At 28.3% G+C, this 18,260-nt stretch overlaps 1 protein-coding gene and 1 pseudogene across 2 annotated transcripts; one reads left to right on the forward strand and one right to left on the reverse strand.

Annotated features, from left to right (window-relative positions):
- Positions 1 to 387: 387 nt before the first annotated feature.
- Positions 388 to 4,144, forward strand: LOC107453930 (merlin pseudogene; annotated as a pseudogene).
- A 1,007-nt stretch (positions 4,145 to 5,151) lies between these two features.
- LOC107453934 (serine-rich adhesin for platelets) lies at positions 5,152 to 16,115 on the reverse strand. 2 transcript variants are annotated; one of them, XM_043048891.2, is made up of 3 exons: positions 15,930 to 16,115; positions 15,295 to 15,546; positions 5,152 to 12,346 (listed from the first exon to the last, which is right to left on the reverse strand). In XM_043048891.2, exons 1-3 carry the CDS (start codon positions 16,020 to 16,022, stop codon positions 9,875 to 9,877), a joined length of 2,817 nt encoding a protein of 938 aa, XP_042904825.1. In that variant the 5' UTR covers positions 16,023 to 16,115; the 3' UTR covers positions 5,152 to 9,874. The 2 variants fall into 2 exon arrangements, with proteins under 2 accessions (XP_042904825.1, XP_021002903.2); XM_021147244.3 differs by having other exon boundaries at positions 15,295 to 16,003.
- Positions 16,116 to 18,260: the final 2,145 nt, after the last annotated feature.

Below are 18,260 nucleotides of genomic sequence, written 5' to 3' on the forward strand. Positions count from 1 at the left end.
CTACAAAACTGCCAATTCAGTTATTTCTTAAGAGATAATATTTATCAGCCTTGAACTACGAATCGAAACCGAACTTCCTTTTTTTTTCTACACAAATATTCGACAGAAAAACGGAACAACTACTACGAACAATATTCTTTTCCGCCCGTTTTTTTTCAGTTAATTTTGCGACAGTTTACTTTTACGTTACACGAACTATTACTTATTTTAAAGTTACATACTTAGAATTTTATTAGATTAAAAATTAGCAGAGAATTCAAGCGGTATCAACATATTCACGACAAACGATTTTGACTGCCTACGTTTGCTGAATTTAAGCATCTACGGAATAACCTTATAATTTCATAAAGGTTACAAACGAGCCTCGAACCCTGTACTTCTCCCAACAAATCAGATATCATTTATATGATGATTGATGTAAATAAACAACTCAAATGATGCAATCGCTGTCGAACATGTTTCCGCTTTATCTCTAATCATAGAGCCTTTATTATTTTTAGCCATGGTAAAATCAAATTTTATATTGAATGTTCATGAAACGCTGTTTTATCTGAAATAATGCTCTCTGATTTATGGTTAATATAAAATGACTCTTTCTTTTTCCGAAAAACAAATATATTTAATAATGAACTGGTACGATGATACGAATGTATGATTATGATTTCTTAGTCATTAAAAACTAAATATGAGATCATAGAAGATAAGTGATAAATGTATTCATCAATAAAGGCACGATTATTTGTGGGAAAAAATACATTCTTCAATTGAAGTATTTATTCAACATTCCATATTGTGCTGAATTAAAAAGTGCCATGAACATTTTTTTTTTTCTATTTCAGTTAAAGATTTGAATTAAATTCCTAAGTTGCTCAAGATATAAATTTATCTGCTGAATCACATGCGAGTCAAAATTATAGATTCGCTTAAAAGCCTCATATATTATTAATTGTTAATTAGAGCCTGCACGTAGCCATGAATAAATATTATTTGTAATTATATTCCATAGCCAAATATACTTTTAACTCCCCCAATGCCATTTGGAAAAAGCAAGAAATCTTCAGGAAAGGTTTTTCCTGTATGTGTTACTACCATGGATGCTGAACTTGAATTTCATTTAGATTTAAAAGCAACAGGAAGAGATTTGTTCGATTTAGTTTGCCGAACGATTGGATTAAGAGAGGTTTGGTATTTCGGCTTACAATACATTGACAGTGAAGGATTTGTGGCATGGTTAAAATTAGATAAAAAAGTGAGAGCTCAAGAAATTCCCAAGAAAATGCCCGTTAATTTTCTATTTTTGGCTAAGTTCTATCCAGAAGACATGGCAGAAGAATTATTGCAGGAAATCACCCAGCATCTCTTTTTCTTGCAAGTTAAACAAGCTGTTTTGAATATGGACATTTATTGTCAACCCGAAGCATCTGTACTGCTGGCATCCTACGCGGTACAAGCCAAGTACGGAGATTACGACGAAGCTTCTTACAAACCGGGAATACTAATTAACGAGGATCTCCTTCCTCAAAGAGTTATCAACAAATACGAGATGACTCCGGAAATGTGGGAAGAGCGTATTAAATCCTTGTATGCAGATCACAGGGGTACAGCTCGTGATGAGGCAGAATTAGAATATTTAAAAATAGCGCAAGATCTCGATATGTGTGGTGTCACCTTTTTTCCTATTTGTAACAAAGAAAGTGAGTTATGGATAGGAGTTACGGCCCTGGGCTTAAATATTTACGAGAAAGCAAACAAACTATCACCTAAGTCAACATTTCCATGGAGTGAAATTCGAAATATTTCGTTTGATAATAAAAAATTTACGTTAAAGTCAGCTGATAAAAGCATGCCGTCATTTCAATTTTATGCTTCTAAAACTCGAATAAATAAGTTGATACTCGATCTTTGTATTGGCAATCATTACCTTTTTATGTGCCGTCGTAAACCCGACTCGATGGAAATTCAACAAATGAAAGCTCAAGCGAAGGAGGAGAGGGACCGTAGACAAATCGAAAGAAATAAACTTGCTCTTGAAAAGCAACTGAGAGAGGAAGTCGAAAAAGAGAAAGCAGATTTGCAACAACGAATGATCCATGTGCAAGAAGAAGCTAGGGTAGCTCTTGAAGCACTGAGAAGGTCTGAAGAGACTGCCGAATTACTGGCCGAAAAAGCTCGGATAGTCGAAGAAGAAGCTATGTTGCTAACGCGGAAAGCTTCAGATCCTAAAGCTGAAATACGTCGCATTAAATTCAGTGCCATAAAAACAGAAGAAGAGAAAAAGTTGATGGAGATAAAAGTGCATGAAGCTGAACTTCTAGTTACTAAAATGGTGCAAGAATCAGAACACAAAGCCCAAGAAGCAGAAAAATTAAAAGTAGAGCTTATTAAAGCTCAATTGTCAGAAAAAAATGCCAAAGAAAAACTACAAGAAATATCCATGGTTAACTATTCTAGACCTTATTTGCCAAATATGCTTGATACTGTGCCAAGACAATATTCAGTACTACATACTGAAAATAACGTGAGTAGTGATACTGTTAATTATGATCTTATCCAAGATCTAGAAATTGAAGAGCTTACTCAAGAATTTGAAAAAGAAAAAGCGGAATATTTGGAAAAGAGTAAACATCTACACAAACATTTATTAGAGCTTAAAACCAAAATCGAAGTCTTTAAAGATGAAGATAATATTTCTTTCTTTCGTTGAAGAACTTAGAGGAAGAAGATACCAAGTGACATTTTGAAAAAGTGCAAAATTCAGGGTTTAAAAAACATATCAACTGTTTCTAAAGAACTTAATTTTTTTTATATAAAAATGATTAAATAAGACAATTTTTACTGAAAAAATGTTTTTTGTAAACAGAAACACAAAATGTTACTTAGCAACTAGATATTTAATTTCAGTCAAAATTAAGTGTTCTAGTTACCCTTGTTGACATTTTATAATGTTACTATTGTTGAAGTTTTACTACTCTAGCTATCGTGCCAAAGAAATATTTGTAAATAGTTTGATATATTAATATATATATATAGAAAGAGAGCTATTATTTTTCAAAGTATATTTTGGAGAATATACTTAAAACTGAATTGTGATCGAAAAAAATTTGTCATTTAAATTATACCCTTTTATTCAAAACAGCGTGAATAAAAATCAGGTTTTTCCATACAGACAAATAGTCTTCTCGATGTTATGCTTAAGATCAACACGGTTTAGTGTCAAATCTCATTACTTAATATTAAATTTGTTGTACTTGTTTATGTTATTTCTAGCTACCTACTTAAAATCTTTATTTACAGGCATGTGAAATAAACCCAAAAATTTTGAAACTTTTACAATATGCATTTATTCCAATTATTTTAGTTATTATTTTACTTGTTTTAATTCTTAAATTTTTTAAATGTGTAAAGTTATCATTGTGATGTGTGCCACTGTGATTATAGATCCCGGTGGCAGAATTGCGGCGAAATAGGCGCAGAACGATAAAGAGTTTTTGCAGAAGAAGTTTTTATTTGGGAAGGGAAAATTTTTGGCTTTCCTTTCTGTATAATTTGAAAGAGGAAATAATTAGTGCGTTTTTCCGCCTTACAAAATGCAAGAAAGCGCCTATAATATTAAAATTTAAAAAAATATTACTTTTACAATTAAAAATTTTTATTCTATACTTTATGTTGTAAATACAACGTTTCTGATACTTCAAATTAGTAATTATTATAATTAAAAGTATCTTAAAGAAAAATATTAATGGTAGGGAAGTTGTCGTAAAAAGCTCGAAAAAATTCTGCCTCAGGGTTATGAATCATATGCTACTGTTCTTTTGTTGAACTACAACTTGGTACTTTTCCATTTCACTGATGCATGCAATATAGTCGCCAATGCAAACTTATTAGGTGTAAGTAAATTCAACCGTTCTTTTATTTTTTATATTTAAGTAAATTCAACTGTTTTATTTGATGTTTATTTAAATTTTTTTTAAATAAGTAGATAAAATAGTCAAAATTACTTGCGATGGCAAAATGGAAGAGTACCAATTCTCAATCTATTAATATTATTGAGTTATTTCATTATACAATTCATATTATTGAGTTATTTCTTCTTATAATTGAATGACTCTTCAGTGTATTTCATTAAACTGTCATCAATCAATTTCTTCGATGGATTATTTACTGTCCAATTTTTAAAATTAGTTATACACTGAATTTTATGTTTCATAATTTTTGAGTGTTGCATAATTTTATTGGAGTAATAAGAAAGCATTATAAGGAATTATAAGAAAGCATTTATTAGCAATACATTATGTGACAAATAATTTTATCAACAATTTTTTGAATATTTTTTTTAAAAAAAGTTAATTGTAACACATTTAGCAAAAAACCAGAATAAAAAATAATTATGACAAATACTAATTACATTAATTAAAAAATATNCATTTGGGAAGGGAAAAATTTTGGCTTTCCTTTCTGTATAATTTGAAAGAGGAAATAATTAGTGCGTTTTTCCGCCTTACAAAATGCAAGAAAGCGTCTTAAATATTAAAATTTAAAAAAATATTACTTTTACAATTAAAAATTTTTATTCTCTACTTTCTGTTGTAAATACAACGTTTCTGATACTTCAAATTAGTAATTATTATAATTAAAATTATCTTAAAGAAAAATATTAATGGTAGGGAAGTTGTCGTAAAAAGCTCGAAAAAATTCTGCCACAGGGTTATGAATCATATGCTACTGTTCTTTTGTTGAACTACAACTTGGTACTTTTTCATTTCACCGTTGCATGCAATATAGTCGCCAATGCAAACTTATTTGGTGTAAGTAAATTCAATCGTTCTTTTATTTTTTATATTTAAGTAAATTCAACTGTTTTATTTGATGTTTATTTAAATTTTTTTTAAATAAGTAGATAAAATAGTCAAAATTACTTGCGATGGCAAAATGGAAGAGTACCAATTCTCAATCTATTAATATTATTGAGTTATTTCATTATACAATTCATATTATTGAGTTATTTCTTCTTATAATTGAATGACTCTTAAGTGTATTTCATTAAACTGTCATCAATCAATTTCTTTGATGGATTTTTTACTGTCCAATTTTTAAAATTAGTTATACACTGAATTTTATGTTTCATAATTTTATTGGAGTAATAAGAAAGCATTATAAGGAATTTTAAGAAAGCATTTATTAGCAATACATTATGTGACAAAAAATGTTATCAACAATTTTTTTGAATATTTTTTATAAAAAAAGTTAATTGTAACATATTTAGCAAAAAACCAGAATAAAAAATAATTATGACAAATACTAATTACATTAATTAAAAAATATTATTTGATAGGCATTCTTTTAAAGACTGTATTAAAATGATAATATTTTTTAAAAGCTTTCTATAGAATGATTAAATAACTTTTATACAACTAATAAATAAGTAGTGAATATTCTTTTCAAATGGTAAAAAGTGGTTTCGATTAATAATTGCAAATTTGAAGTAATCACAACTACATCAATAAACCTTATTTTTGTATCAGTGAAAACAGAGTAGTAAGAAGTCAAGAGTAGTAAAAATGGTAATTAAAGTGCTAAAAAACACATTGCTAAAATTTAATTAACTTTCCACAACAAGTTTTAATATTTTTTTTATTTATTTAAATCACAAAAAATATGATTAATTTCATACTTGTAGAAGAGAATTAAAAAAATTTAGTGTAAATGAAGATTTATCAATTTGTACAGAGGAAAATATTTAATTTTAAGGTTATTGAATTAATTTATGTTAATTTTTAATACAATATAATTATACAATTTTAAGTACAAAGTAATTGATACACTAATTGATAATTTAGAAAAATGCTAGACAAACAGTAAAAGTAACTTAGAAATAAATATGATACTAATAATATCAAAATGTATATGAAAACATAGAGCATTTTTAAAAAAATGAAGTCAAATATCACATCAGTTTAAGAGTAAGAAAATACAGGGTATCCGAGCACCTGGAAAGTAATGAATTTTGGTATTGAACAAAATTTGTCGTGAAATGTCATGATTTTAACTATTTTTTTTAAAAAAAAGTCATGAATTTAGGTGGCCAAAAAATTTAATTATTAAACTGGAATTTATCCCTCCCCCAAATTCTTGGTGTTCCAAATATCTGAATTTGTAACAAACACAGTCCTATTTTATTAAAATATAAAATGTTTTTATCATGTTCTTTAAAAATTCTGTTCTTTCAAAAAGTGAAAAATAAAATAAAAAAAATTCATTTCTAGAGCAAATTATCTTTTTAACTTCTGTGATTTCAAAATTTTTATTATTTATTTTAACATTTTAAAATTCTAGCTGAAGCAAGCCAGTGATTGGCGAATTATTTTTTTTCGAAATGAGAACGGAAAAATCAGAAATATTTCTTTCCTTTCCCTTGAACAAGAAAAGTATCTTAAGAATATAAATTCTGCCGAAAAAAGAAAAAAAATTACTTTTGAGCTATTTTATTGCTTCAAATCTTTCTTTCCTCTGTTTTTTAAATTAAAAATCTATAAATATAAAGATGCAGAGTATAACAGTTTTGGTTACACCTATAATTTCAGTTAATGTTATTATGATGCTTTTTTAAATTTACTATTGTGTTTTTATGGGAAAAAATAGTAGCTTCGTAAAATCATGCATTTGAAAATCTAAAATGTAGCAGATACCCTGAAAATTTTAACAATGCAATTATTAGTGAAGTTACTCATTTCAATTATGAATTTTTAGGTTAGTAAAAGCAAAATATTAAAAAACAAATTATTACCGAAAACCAAATTATTACCAAAAAAAACAGATACTATTTTTATTTTAACTTCCATTGTTTTATAGTTTTTACAGCTATGTTTAATTCAGCTTAATACAGCTATTTTTTTTAATTATTCACTTTTTTTTGTCAGAATTTAGTCTCAACATTTTTGTGTCTTATTTAGCTAAATATTTAATTAAGCTTCTATTTATAAAAATGTATATTAAAACGGAAATATACAAATATTATAAATTATGCAGGTTATAGAAAATTATAACTTCTTTCAAATAAATAAACTTAAGCCCTAGTTTGCAAAGAGTATAAATTCTTTTTTTTTTTAATTTCTAAGATTGTTCTATAATTATTTACAAACTATACGTGTTCAAAATGATTTGTTCTTCAAAATGTTTACTGTTATCTCTAATTTAAATTTTTTTAATTAGATTTATAACAATGTCTAGATTTTTAATATTAAATTTGATACATATTTTTTTATATATATAAAGAATAAAAAATATTTGAACTTTTCATTACAGGATAAAAATTATAAATTTAAAAAGAAAAAAGAATATATATATGCAAAGAGTACTTTTTAAAAGAAAAAATTTTACATATAATATGATCTTTTGAACTAGTTTCTGTTCAAATTCATTATGGAATTAAGCTATCATTACTTGAAACTGAAGAAACTTTCAAATTTTTATTAAAGGATTTTTAATTCTTTGTCACATGTTGAGCACTAAGTTCACAGTTTTTAGTTAACTGTAATTGACATTTTTCTTCTTCTTTTAGTACTATATTTGATATAAAAAAATTGTAAAAGAACTAACTTTTGCCCAATCAACCTGAAAGCATTTAATTTTATGTAGCATTGAAATATTTTTCAGAAATTAGGATGCTGCTACACTCTTTCAGAACAGAACCTTTTTAGAATAAATGTAAAATCGTTACATGTAACTTCTTTTGATTACATAAATTTGAAGAAACTAAAACAAAAAATAACATTTAATAAAATTTATTTATTAAAAGTTACATTAAAAAAAAAACATTTCAATTAGCTATAACAATTATATTTCTAATTATCTTTAAAAAAAAAGAATAGGTGGTGATTATTTACTATAACATACAACTAGATTTTCAATATGTCCAGATTTGAATGGCTTTAAAATGTTCCTAAAAAGGCCTGCAATTTAACTACAGGTTAAGTGTGAAATCCCTGTTTAAAGAATAACATATTGATTATTTAAGAGATAATTATTTATTATATTTTCCACTAATTTACATTTTTATTAGAATTGATTTATTCTCTTAACCACAATCTTGTGATGTAAATGTATTTTTATTTACATGCCGCCCGGTTGTCTGGTGATCAAGGAGCTGACCTTATGTCAAAAAAGGTCCCATGATTGAATCCCCCTTAGGGCACAGATGTAGTTTCTCTGTCTGTTGTGTCTTTCTTATGTTGTTATGGTGGTGTTGATCCACTTATAAAGTGCCCACAAAAAAGACAACAAAAGTATTGCCCATTAAGTACCAGGAGGACATATGATTGCCAAATGTGTGGTAGACATTCAAAATATAAAGAAAATATACATATAAAACAAAAGTACATGTTGACAAATTCTTCTCTACTACTGTGTCACTCACACACAGACTAAAATTAAAGGGGTTTTTTTGTATATAAAAAAAAGACTTTTAGAAAATTATTCTTGTTTCAACATTATTTAAGTTTTATTCCCAAAGAAAGTTAACATGAAAATGTTTCTTATTCCTTCAAATCTATTAACAACAAATGAAATGAATTTTATTTAACACATTTTTAAATCAATGAAAAACTTCAAATGAAACACTCGCTTTTTTTTTTAAACTGATATATTACGAACATGTCATAGCATATAAAATATCTATAAGTATGAAGCCTAATTTTATAGTATTTCTCTGTTTCCAAGCTCCTGTAACAACATACTTTGTTCAAAATGAACCCAAGATAAATCATAAGAACCATTAACAAAGAATAACTGTCACAAAAAATAATTTTAACAATTCACTTTTAAATCTATAAGTGATAGCAAATTTTTTGAGTAAATTCTGTAAAATTGTTTGTCTCTCTTATGTGCAGAGAGACCAGTAGGTAGTACGTAGCAATAGGTAATAGCAAAAACAATATGTAGTACGTAGTAGTAAAATCCGAAAATTATATCAAAAATAATTTTAACATTCTTTGAATGTTATGCATTATTTAAGTAGTATTACAGTAAGTAGTATAGTTTTTACTGTGTATAATTAGATTATCTTTATAAAAATAACAATCAACTTTACAAATTAACAATCAACAAGTCTCACTTTGTAAGAAGACCAATTTCACATAAGAATATTATTGGGTGTCAAAAGTGATAAATAGTGAAATACATGTTATATAAAAAGCATTTTGATCACTCTTTAAAAACTAAAGACTATTGCATTTCAGTAGATCTTTACAAAATCTACATATAATTAAACATTACATTAAGTAGATCTACATTAAGTAAATCTTTACAAAATAGTAATTTTATCAAGTTTTTATTGTCATTCTTAAAAAGAAATCTATGCAGAAATTCAGAAAAAGAAATCTATCATGAAATTCAGATAAAAATGTACTCAAATTTTTTATTCTTGATAAAAAAAAAAACTTTTAATAAAAAGTAAATTTGATTAAGAAAAGAAAATAATCAAAAATAAAATTTAAAAAAATAACTTTACATACTAAATTTTTTTTTAACTTTAAATGAAAAAAATATACAACAATTTTCAGAGAAACAAAAATTAGGATAATTAGAAACACAACTCTTATTTTCTAGGTAAATAATTGCCACAACTTTTGTTGATATTCAAAGCCAGGAAAGGGGTTTAATCAGTTTTATTACGTAACAAGCACAGTTGTTTCTGTGTTAAAAGGAGCAACGAACTTCAGAACTAGAATAATCTTAGTTTGGAAAAAAGTTGCTGATAATATCTATGTTTGACTATAAGATTAGTTAACTTCACTGTGATGACTGATTGCTTATTGGACGGCAACAATAGAAAGAATTAACCCCTGATTTTTTAAGCTCAGCACGCTCTTATCTACTTTTAAGAGTCTAAATTAGTGACCTTTAAAGCAGCTAAAATTTGAGCAAGAGTATCAGGAGTAACATTTTGTAATGGTATCACAATATTTGGAACTGTTGGGCTTGCTTGTTCGTGCAAGGAAGCTCTGGAACATGCTTGTTTACATTGAGATGCTCTGGAGCATGCCGGATCACATGAAGGAGCATAATTTACGCAGTGAAAACAACCATGAAGGGGACAATTTGGAGAGAGAAGACACACACACCCACGCAATTTTTGACACCTACAGCATTGGTGGCAACTGCTTTGGGATAAGCAGCACGAAGGTAATTGTGGTTGACAACACGAGGAAGATTGAAATTCCTCCGCCTCCAATTTTGAATTTTCATTTTCTGCATTTTCACTTAAATTAGGAGGACCATTTGATATACTTGAAGTTTTACTGAGGTTGAAGAGATCATTACTAACAGCATTTTTGCATGATGAATTGGCCTTACATAGATGACTATGACAGGGCGCTATTGCTATGTTTCTTCTGAGAGTAGTATCATTTTGATTTAGACTGGTTATTTGATCAAACTCACTGATGAGTGATTTAATTCTGTTAGTCAAAAGTCGAATCTCAGAAGAATTAGTTGCATCATTATTTTTTACGTTAGTGTTACTATAAACAGATTTTTGTAACCTTTGAGAAACGGAAGCAGTTTGCTCAAACTTATCATTTTTTTGGTGCTTTAAAGAACTTCGACAAGCATTTATACTAGAACAGCTCGAGGTCTTGTCATCATCCATAAAATCAAATCCATTTTTTATAGGGCCAGAGTTATAGGGCTCATTAATTAGTCCTTTCCCAGTTAGTGTTAAACCAACAGACTCTGTATTAAAACCTTCATTCAAACCCAAAGAGGAACTTGTTGTAGTATTTAAAGTTGATGCCCTCAACACACTGGAATAAAGAGGAGTGTTTAAAAGATCTTTGCTATTGTTCATATTACTAGACTGCATAGTGACATTCTGTAACTTTTTCATTTTTCGTTTCCTAGTTCTAGATTTTGTTTTCAAAGAAGTTAGAGAATCATCTGAAACTAAAGCACTATTTAAGGATTCAGAAGTAGATTTTACTTGCTGATTCTGCATTGACTTGCTATTCAATTCTGCAATTTCTAATGAAGAAATTTCTTTAGTAAAATATCCTTCAGAATTATTAGCAGATACATATTCAGAAGTCAAAAATGGAAATTTAAAAATATCTCTATTCGGTTCGGTTGGAGAATCAATGATAGGTTGATGAGCATAAGTTGACAAATCTCCATTTCGTTTAATTGGTTCTATTCTATCAGATGAGTGTTGTATGGCACTTGTCAAATCTTTAGTTCGTGGTACTGGACTTTTTATAAGAGGATGGTGAGTATTATTAAACTCATTTTGGCTACTCATAAATGAATGATGAGCAATATTTGACAAATCTCCATCTATTTCAGCTAGATTACTAAGAGATTGAAGAGGAGCAACATTTGGCACATTTTTATTTGATGCAATTCGACTCTTTATGAAAGTATTATCAGTGATATTTGGCAAATCATCTAAAACTGATTGGCATCTGACATCAGGATTTGGTATTACAGACTTGGGTTTATGGCCAAATCCATTATCATTTACCATTTCAGTTCGTTGGTCCTGAATATTATTTTTATCTCCAATTTTCTCTGGAAATGTATCAAAAGAAAGCGGACTTGCTGAGCAACTTTCATCAGAAGCCAGTTTATCTTTTGTAATAGAGAGATCAGAAAATGATTTAAATAATATAGGTGCAATATTTAATTTTGAAAGGGTGTTCTGATCATAATCTATTGTCTCACAAATATCAGATAAAATTGACTCAATATCTTGCTCCATAAAAGCATTCATTTCCAAATTTGTAGATGGTTCAGACAATTTCACATTTGAATTTGCATTGTTTTCTAGATCTTTGTCACATTTTCTACTACTGAAAACACTGTATAAAGTAATAAGTTTATCAGGCCAGGCATTGTGAATTACATCACTGATATCTCTTTTACTGGAAATGCAAGCTATGCTTTTGCATTGGTCATCACTACTAAAAGTTTTTTCAACATTTTCAGCAATGACAGAATATTGGGTTGTTCCAACAGAAGAAGGAAAAACATCAGTATTATTATTATTATTAAACAAAGTACTTGTTTGGAGCAAATTACTCAAATTCGTTGGCCATAAATCTGGCACAGTTAAATTCAATGCTGCCTTCTCCCATACAAAAAAACATCCTTGTGCCATTACAGTTGGAAGACACCTATAAGTTTCTTTAAGAGATTCAGGAAATTTGAATTTTTCCTCAATCTGAAAGTTATTAAATACAGGAGCATAAATTAATTTACCTGGTGTCTGATTTAGAGTTTCAAACATGGCTGAAACACTTGGTTTAGTATCAATGCAAAATAAGTAGCTCTTTATTTTCATTGCAGCAATTATATTCTGAAATATAGAAACATAAGTATATTATTTTAAATTAAATAAAAATACAAGTGTCATACATGTAAAAAATACTAACTTATTTTAAATCATATATTAGTTTTGGGTTAGATATATATATATATATATATATATATGTAACATAAAAAGCCTTTTATTAATCTTTTTATGTTAGTTTCTTTGCTATAAAACAACTCCTACTTTATTACTAATTAATTATTCTATTTGAAATACTTTCTCACACTTTTAAAAGCCACATCCTGTTTCTAAATCTATTTTTAGCCAAAGTATGCATACATTTAAATAAAGATCTTTTTTCCCTTTTAAGCCGTGGGAATCACTCGAGCAAGTTCATTAACCAATTGTAATTTCTGAGTTTTCTCTCTTTTCCCTAAATAGAGACATTTTAGGATTTTTTGCAAGATTTTCCCTACCAGAAAGACTGTTTGCTGATGGAGTGAACATCACTTCTTCGCTCCCACTCAACTAAGAATGATCAAATAAAAGTTTCTCTGATTTAATTAAAATCCTGTGTCTGTTTCCCTGCTCGGTCCGACTGCATCATTTTACATATATATATATACAGTAGAGCGCCAATTATCCGAACTGCTCGAGATCGAACATGGTTCGGATAATGAAAAATTCGGATAATTGGAAAGTTGTTTAAAATCTAGTGTAAATGATTATTATTTATGCATTAACTTCCCTTTGCACCTTTTGTAGGCTCAGGACTGGCAGTACTATCTAAAATAGCTCAGGCGGGTTAAATTTTTTTTTTCCTTTTTCAATTTTTAAATATTTGTATATTTATATATTTGTAATAATATTTCATTTTGAATTATTTTTAGCATATTTCAGTTTTTTATAATTTTTTTGTCAATTACTGATTTTGAAACATTTTTCATTCTTTTCCATTGCAAAAGAAATCCAGCAAAGATCTCTCAAAGAAGACACGTTTTTTTAGCAGCCATTTATCCCTTATTCTTTTTAAATAAATCAACATCATTATGAAGTTCTAGTCAATTCATTGCGAAATCTAATGGATTGCATGCTTCTATATGAGAAGGTTCACTATCTTGAACTTGATCACCTACTTCTTTCACTTCGTCTGTAGAGTTCCGATTTTCATTCAAAATTTCAGCAACAATTTCATCATTTTCATCCGAAAGATCTACTGGTTCAGAAACTTCAGTTTCGTTTGTTTTTCTGTTAAGAATTTTATTCCAAGATTTAAGATTCCAAGCACTATAATCACTAATTATTAACCGTAAGTTACAACTATCCATTNTTTAAAAAAAAAAAAAAATATTTTCTGCAGAATTATATTCTAAAGATTCTTTTCTTGTTCATCGGAAAGGAAAGCATTACTCCTGATTTTTCTGTTCTCATTTCAGAATGAAAAAATTTTGCCAATGACTATTTGCTTCAGCTATGATTTTAAATTGATAAAATAAAATAAATAAATAAAAAAAAAAATTCTGAAATCACAGAAGTTTAAAAGATAATTCTTTCATTCATTTTTTGAAGAAACACTATAATTTTTAAACAACATGATAAAAACACTTTATATTATAATAAAATATGACTGTGAGTGGGGATTTTGTTTCTAATTCAGATATTCTGAATACCATGAAATTGGGAGGGATAAATTCCATTTTAAATATTAGATTTTTCAGCGACCTAAATCCATGACTTTGCATGATTTATTTTAAAAAAATCGATAAAATCATGTCAAATTTTGTTCAATACCGAAATCTATAACTTTCCAGGTGCACAGACACCCTATACTTACTTATTTTAAATCATATATTAGTATTGGGTTAGTACAGTTTCTCTCTTAATTTTCAAATAGATTAAAAACCCTTAAGTATGGAAACTATATGGAACTGAATCAAAAAAGAAAAGCGCAAAGAAAGCGCCATGGAAATTTTAAAAAAACATTTGTAACAAAACCTAGACATACACGCTAACTTCCATTTGAACACGCCTACTTGGATGTATGGTCCACCTCAGACTGTTGCTTCTAAGTCTCATTTACACACAACGGGATCCTGTACACACTCGACTGCTAATAACAACACAAGAGGGACCACACACACAACCGTGATCTTAATACAGCTCTCACAACAAATGCTCAAAACTCGGTAAACCTACAATGCAGCTCCCCCAATCTTGCACAAATACGGCAAAATTCTGGTGGTGGAGCATTGTAGCGTAACTACCACTATGATTATTAAATACCAATTCACTAATATATAAGACATGTGCATGGATTCAATGGTGGGGTACCTTTTAATAGATGAAGGTTGCCGTAGTCTAAACATCCATTCCCCACAACATGATCTGACCATCGATTATGTACTCATAATAGATTAAAAAGTTTTTCTCTGCATCCTGGTAACTCAAGTACTTGTTTTACTATACAGACCTAAACCTAATGTCTAAATAAATTCAAAGAGCATTTCAACAAAAAATTGCAATGAAATTTTTATTTCATTATATTCTTATAAAATTTTTTATTATATTTTCATATTATCATTACAGGATAAAATTTCTCTATCTGTACCTACGCCAAAACAATCGCTGATTTTTAGCGATTTCTTCGGTAAAAAAACTACTAAAAAAATTAACACAGAAGTGTATCAACCTCTGAATGGCATAACTCTTAGCCCCATTTCAAAGGCAAACCACATATTTTATTAAAATATATTTGCAAATTTAAAATCTCAGAAGTGCCTCGGTGATTGTAGTTGGTGCGAAGAGGTACATATGGGGAAAGCATATTTAACACAGATAACATAATCATAAGTAATTTTTTCTGAATTTATACATAAAACAAATTTTCTTTAAAAGTCTGATTTGATCTGCCTTGGCACCAACAACTTTTTTAACGTTTTAAGTTAATTTAGATTTTTTTTAATAAATAAAATAAAGTAATAAAATTGCTATACCTGAAAATAAACCTTTCTTTCTTCAAATTCATTCGGTTTTGAAAAGTTCAGAGTCTTCACCATGAAAACAATATCAGCATTTCCTACTAGAACTTTATGCTTAACATTAAATAACACATTGGGATTATGGTTAATACTGTAAGTGTTAGGAAGAGAAGAAATTGGAAATGGTAGAAATCCCGTTTTTAGAGATTCCACCAACGACTGCAATGCATGTTTCCACTGAGCTGTGTTAGAAATCACTGTCAGATTCTGAAAGGAAGGCATAAAACTTATGTGAAAACTGTTAGAGAGAGCCAAGCAAAAAGACAAATAATCAAGAGCTGGACCTAAAGTAAATGAGATAAAATTCAAATTTTTACGATCTTTCAATTTTAGAATCACATCCTTTGCAAGAGGACAATTAATCAAATATTTGTCAACACAATCTTTGATAAAACTAATGATGCAGGGAGCATTTTTATACATGAAAGCACATCTGTCATAAGGATTCTCAAATGAATTATTATACATATTTAATTCAGAGATTTTGCGAACAACTTCTTGAAAATCAAGATTAAATTTCTTCTTTTCCTCTTGGCTAATGTTTGAACAAAGTGAAAAATACTCCATCGTAAAACAAAAATTTAAATTACATCAAGTAGGGCAGAGTAAAATTCATCCTTGCATGTTCTTAAATTCCTGAAAGCAAATAAATAAATAGAATTAATATCATGATTTGTAAGCATGTTTCAACAATAAACAAATTTTAAAATAAATATGAACAAAAATGATCTGATGGAAAAAATTTCTTTTAGAATCCAGGAGCAAAAAGTCTACGCGACACCAAATATCAATTGACAATCGTGGGAGCAATTATGAGTAAAAAAAAAAATGAATTTATGAAAATTATTCACGAAAATTTTTTTTATGACTAGCTCAATATAAAATTATTCAGAAGGATTATTCACATGAAAATTTAGTCATGACTAATTTCTCTGAATAAAATTTTAAATAACCAGAGAAAAATGCAAGCATCACGTAATAGTCAGATGTCATTCCAGCTTGCACTTCAATTACAGCAGCAGATTACAAATGTAATTTGAAACAGATAATTATTGATTAGTAATCAACAGCTTGTAATCATGATTACAAGTAATCACAGCAAGAAATAATTATAATTTCTTACTTTAAACCATTATGATTATTTGAAATCTCTATAAGAAGGAATTACAGGTAATCAGGATTACAAATAATCAAGCCCTGAGATTGTAAGCCATTGCAACTACTTGCAATTATAAATTACGATAACAAGAAATTATATTTCTAAGTACAGTAGAGAACCGATTATCCAGAACGATCGGGACAATCGCTATTCCGGATAACTGATTTTTCNAAATCATATTTCTAAGTAAATATAATCTAACATTTACAGATATTCTTAAATGTTGAAATATATATAATTACAGAGTGATTAGGTGTAATAACAAGTGGGCTTGTTTATATTTTAATCAGGATTGTAGGTAATTGTTGGTAAACTTTTATAACAATACATAAATTTTATATGTAAATGAACTGTTTGGTTTATTAAATGAAAAATTTTAAACATAGAATTACACACAAACATATGTACATAAATGCACTGCACATACAAATACACATAGCATCTACTTTCATAAATGGGTACCCACAGTGTATGAATATGCCTGCATGCATACATTGGTACAGTGTATGCACCAGAATTGGGCAAAAATGTAATCGATTACATTTCTCTTATACAGCAACCAAATACTCGTTTATGCGTCATATTTATGATTACGACGCATAATAATTTTAATTACAGTTTTAATCGTGATTAAAATAGTCAATTACACTAATCAATTATATGTATTTATGATTACAACATGCCATAATTTTCAGTACAACTGTAATCATAACAAAGTACCCTGAATAACTTTTGGTCAAACGATCAGATTTTTAAGTTCAGGGACTCAAACTTAATGGTTCAAGAGATTGACCTCAGATATGTTAATTAATTAGTACAAGTGATATTTTTAATTACGAAATTCGTCAGAAAAACATACATTCTTTGAATAAACGTGCTTTTTCTTTTCATCAGATGCGGATTAAAGACCCCAAAATATAGGAGATAGCTTTAATATGGGAAATATAGCGCACATAGTTTGATCAAGAGAGCGGTCCAAAGTTTGGATTCCTTAATCAAAATTTTAATTTTTATGAATTTCACTATATTTTGAGAATTCTTTAAGGGAATGAAGAAAAAAAAATTGCGCCTAAATATGAAATTTGTATATCAAAATATAACCCTAATACATGCCCAATTTTAAACCTTACAATTCAAAACATTTTCAACTGTTAGTAAATAAAATAATAAAAACACAATAAATATTTACATATCACTAATAATTTTATTTTAAATTCCCAAATATAATTTCAACATATAAAATTAAAAGTTTTTTTGACATCAAAGAAATTTCTATGGATGGTGTTTTCTACACTAGGGAACGCTGCAAGTTCGGTAGTGCCTAAATTTCCTGGTTACTGTTTCCGTTGTATTTTTGGCATCATTGTGTTTTGAGATTCTTGCAAACAATGTATTTGATTACTTATTACTTATGTTTACAATGCTAACAATACTGGTGTTTACAATGCTAAAAGCGTTAACACTAACGTAAGATGGTGCACAGCTTGCAACAAGAACAAACAGTAATAAACTTATGGAAAGAGGCCATATCAAGACTGCCAAAAAAGCAAGTTATTCAAAATCCAGCAATCATGTCACCTTTTTTAACAATATATCTCTAAAAAACTAAAACAAATTTTCACTTCAAACTCACCAGAATTACATATTAACATTAATATCTTATGAAATATGGCAGATTTGAGCTCAGAAATTATCAAATTTATTTCTTTTATTGAAAACAAAATTATCCGTTTGAAAACATCGCCTATGTTTCAATTAACTT

This window comes from Parasteatoda tepidariorum, chromosome 8, assembly GCF_043381705.1.
Source record: "Parasteatoda tepidariorum isolate YZ-2023 chromosome 8, CAS_Ptep_4.0, whole genome shotgun sequence".
Taxonomy (NCBI): Eukaryota; Metazoa; Arthropoda; class Arachnida; order Araneae; family Theridiidae; genus Parasteatoda; species Parasteatoda tepidariorum.

What these genes read in the sequence shown, in the direction of transcription:
- LOC107453934 (XM_021147244.3), bottom strand. Translation starts at nt 15,906, where the DNA reads ATGGAGTATTTTTCACTTTGTTCAAACATTAGCCAAGAGGAAAAGAAG. An exon ending in AAAGAAAGGTTTATTTTCAG is followed by an intron (nt 12,347 to 15,294) that starts GTATAGCAATTT and finishes TCTATATTTCAG; the next exon opens with AATATAATTGCTGCAATGAA.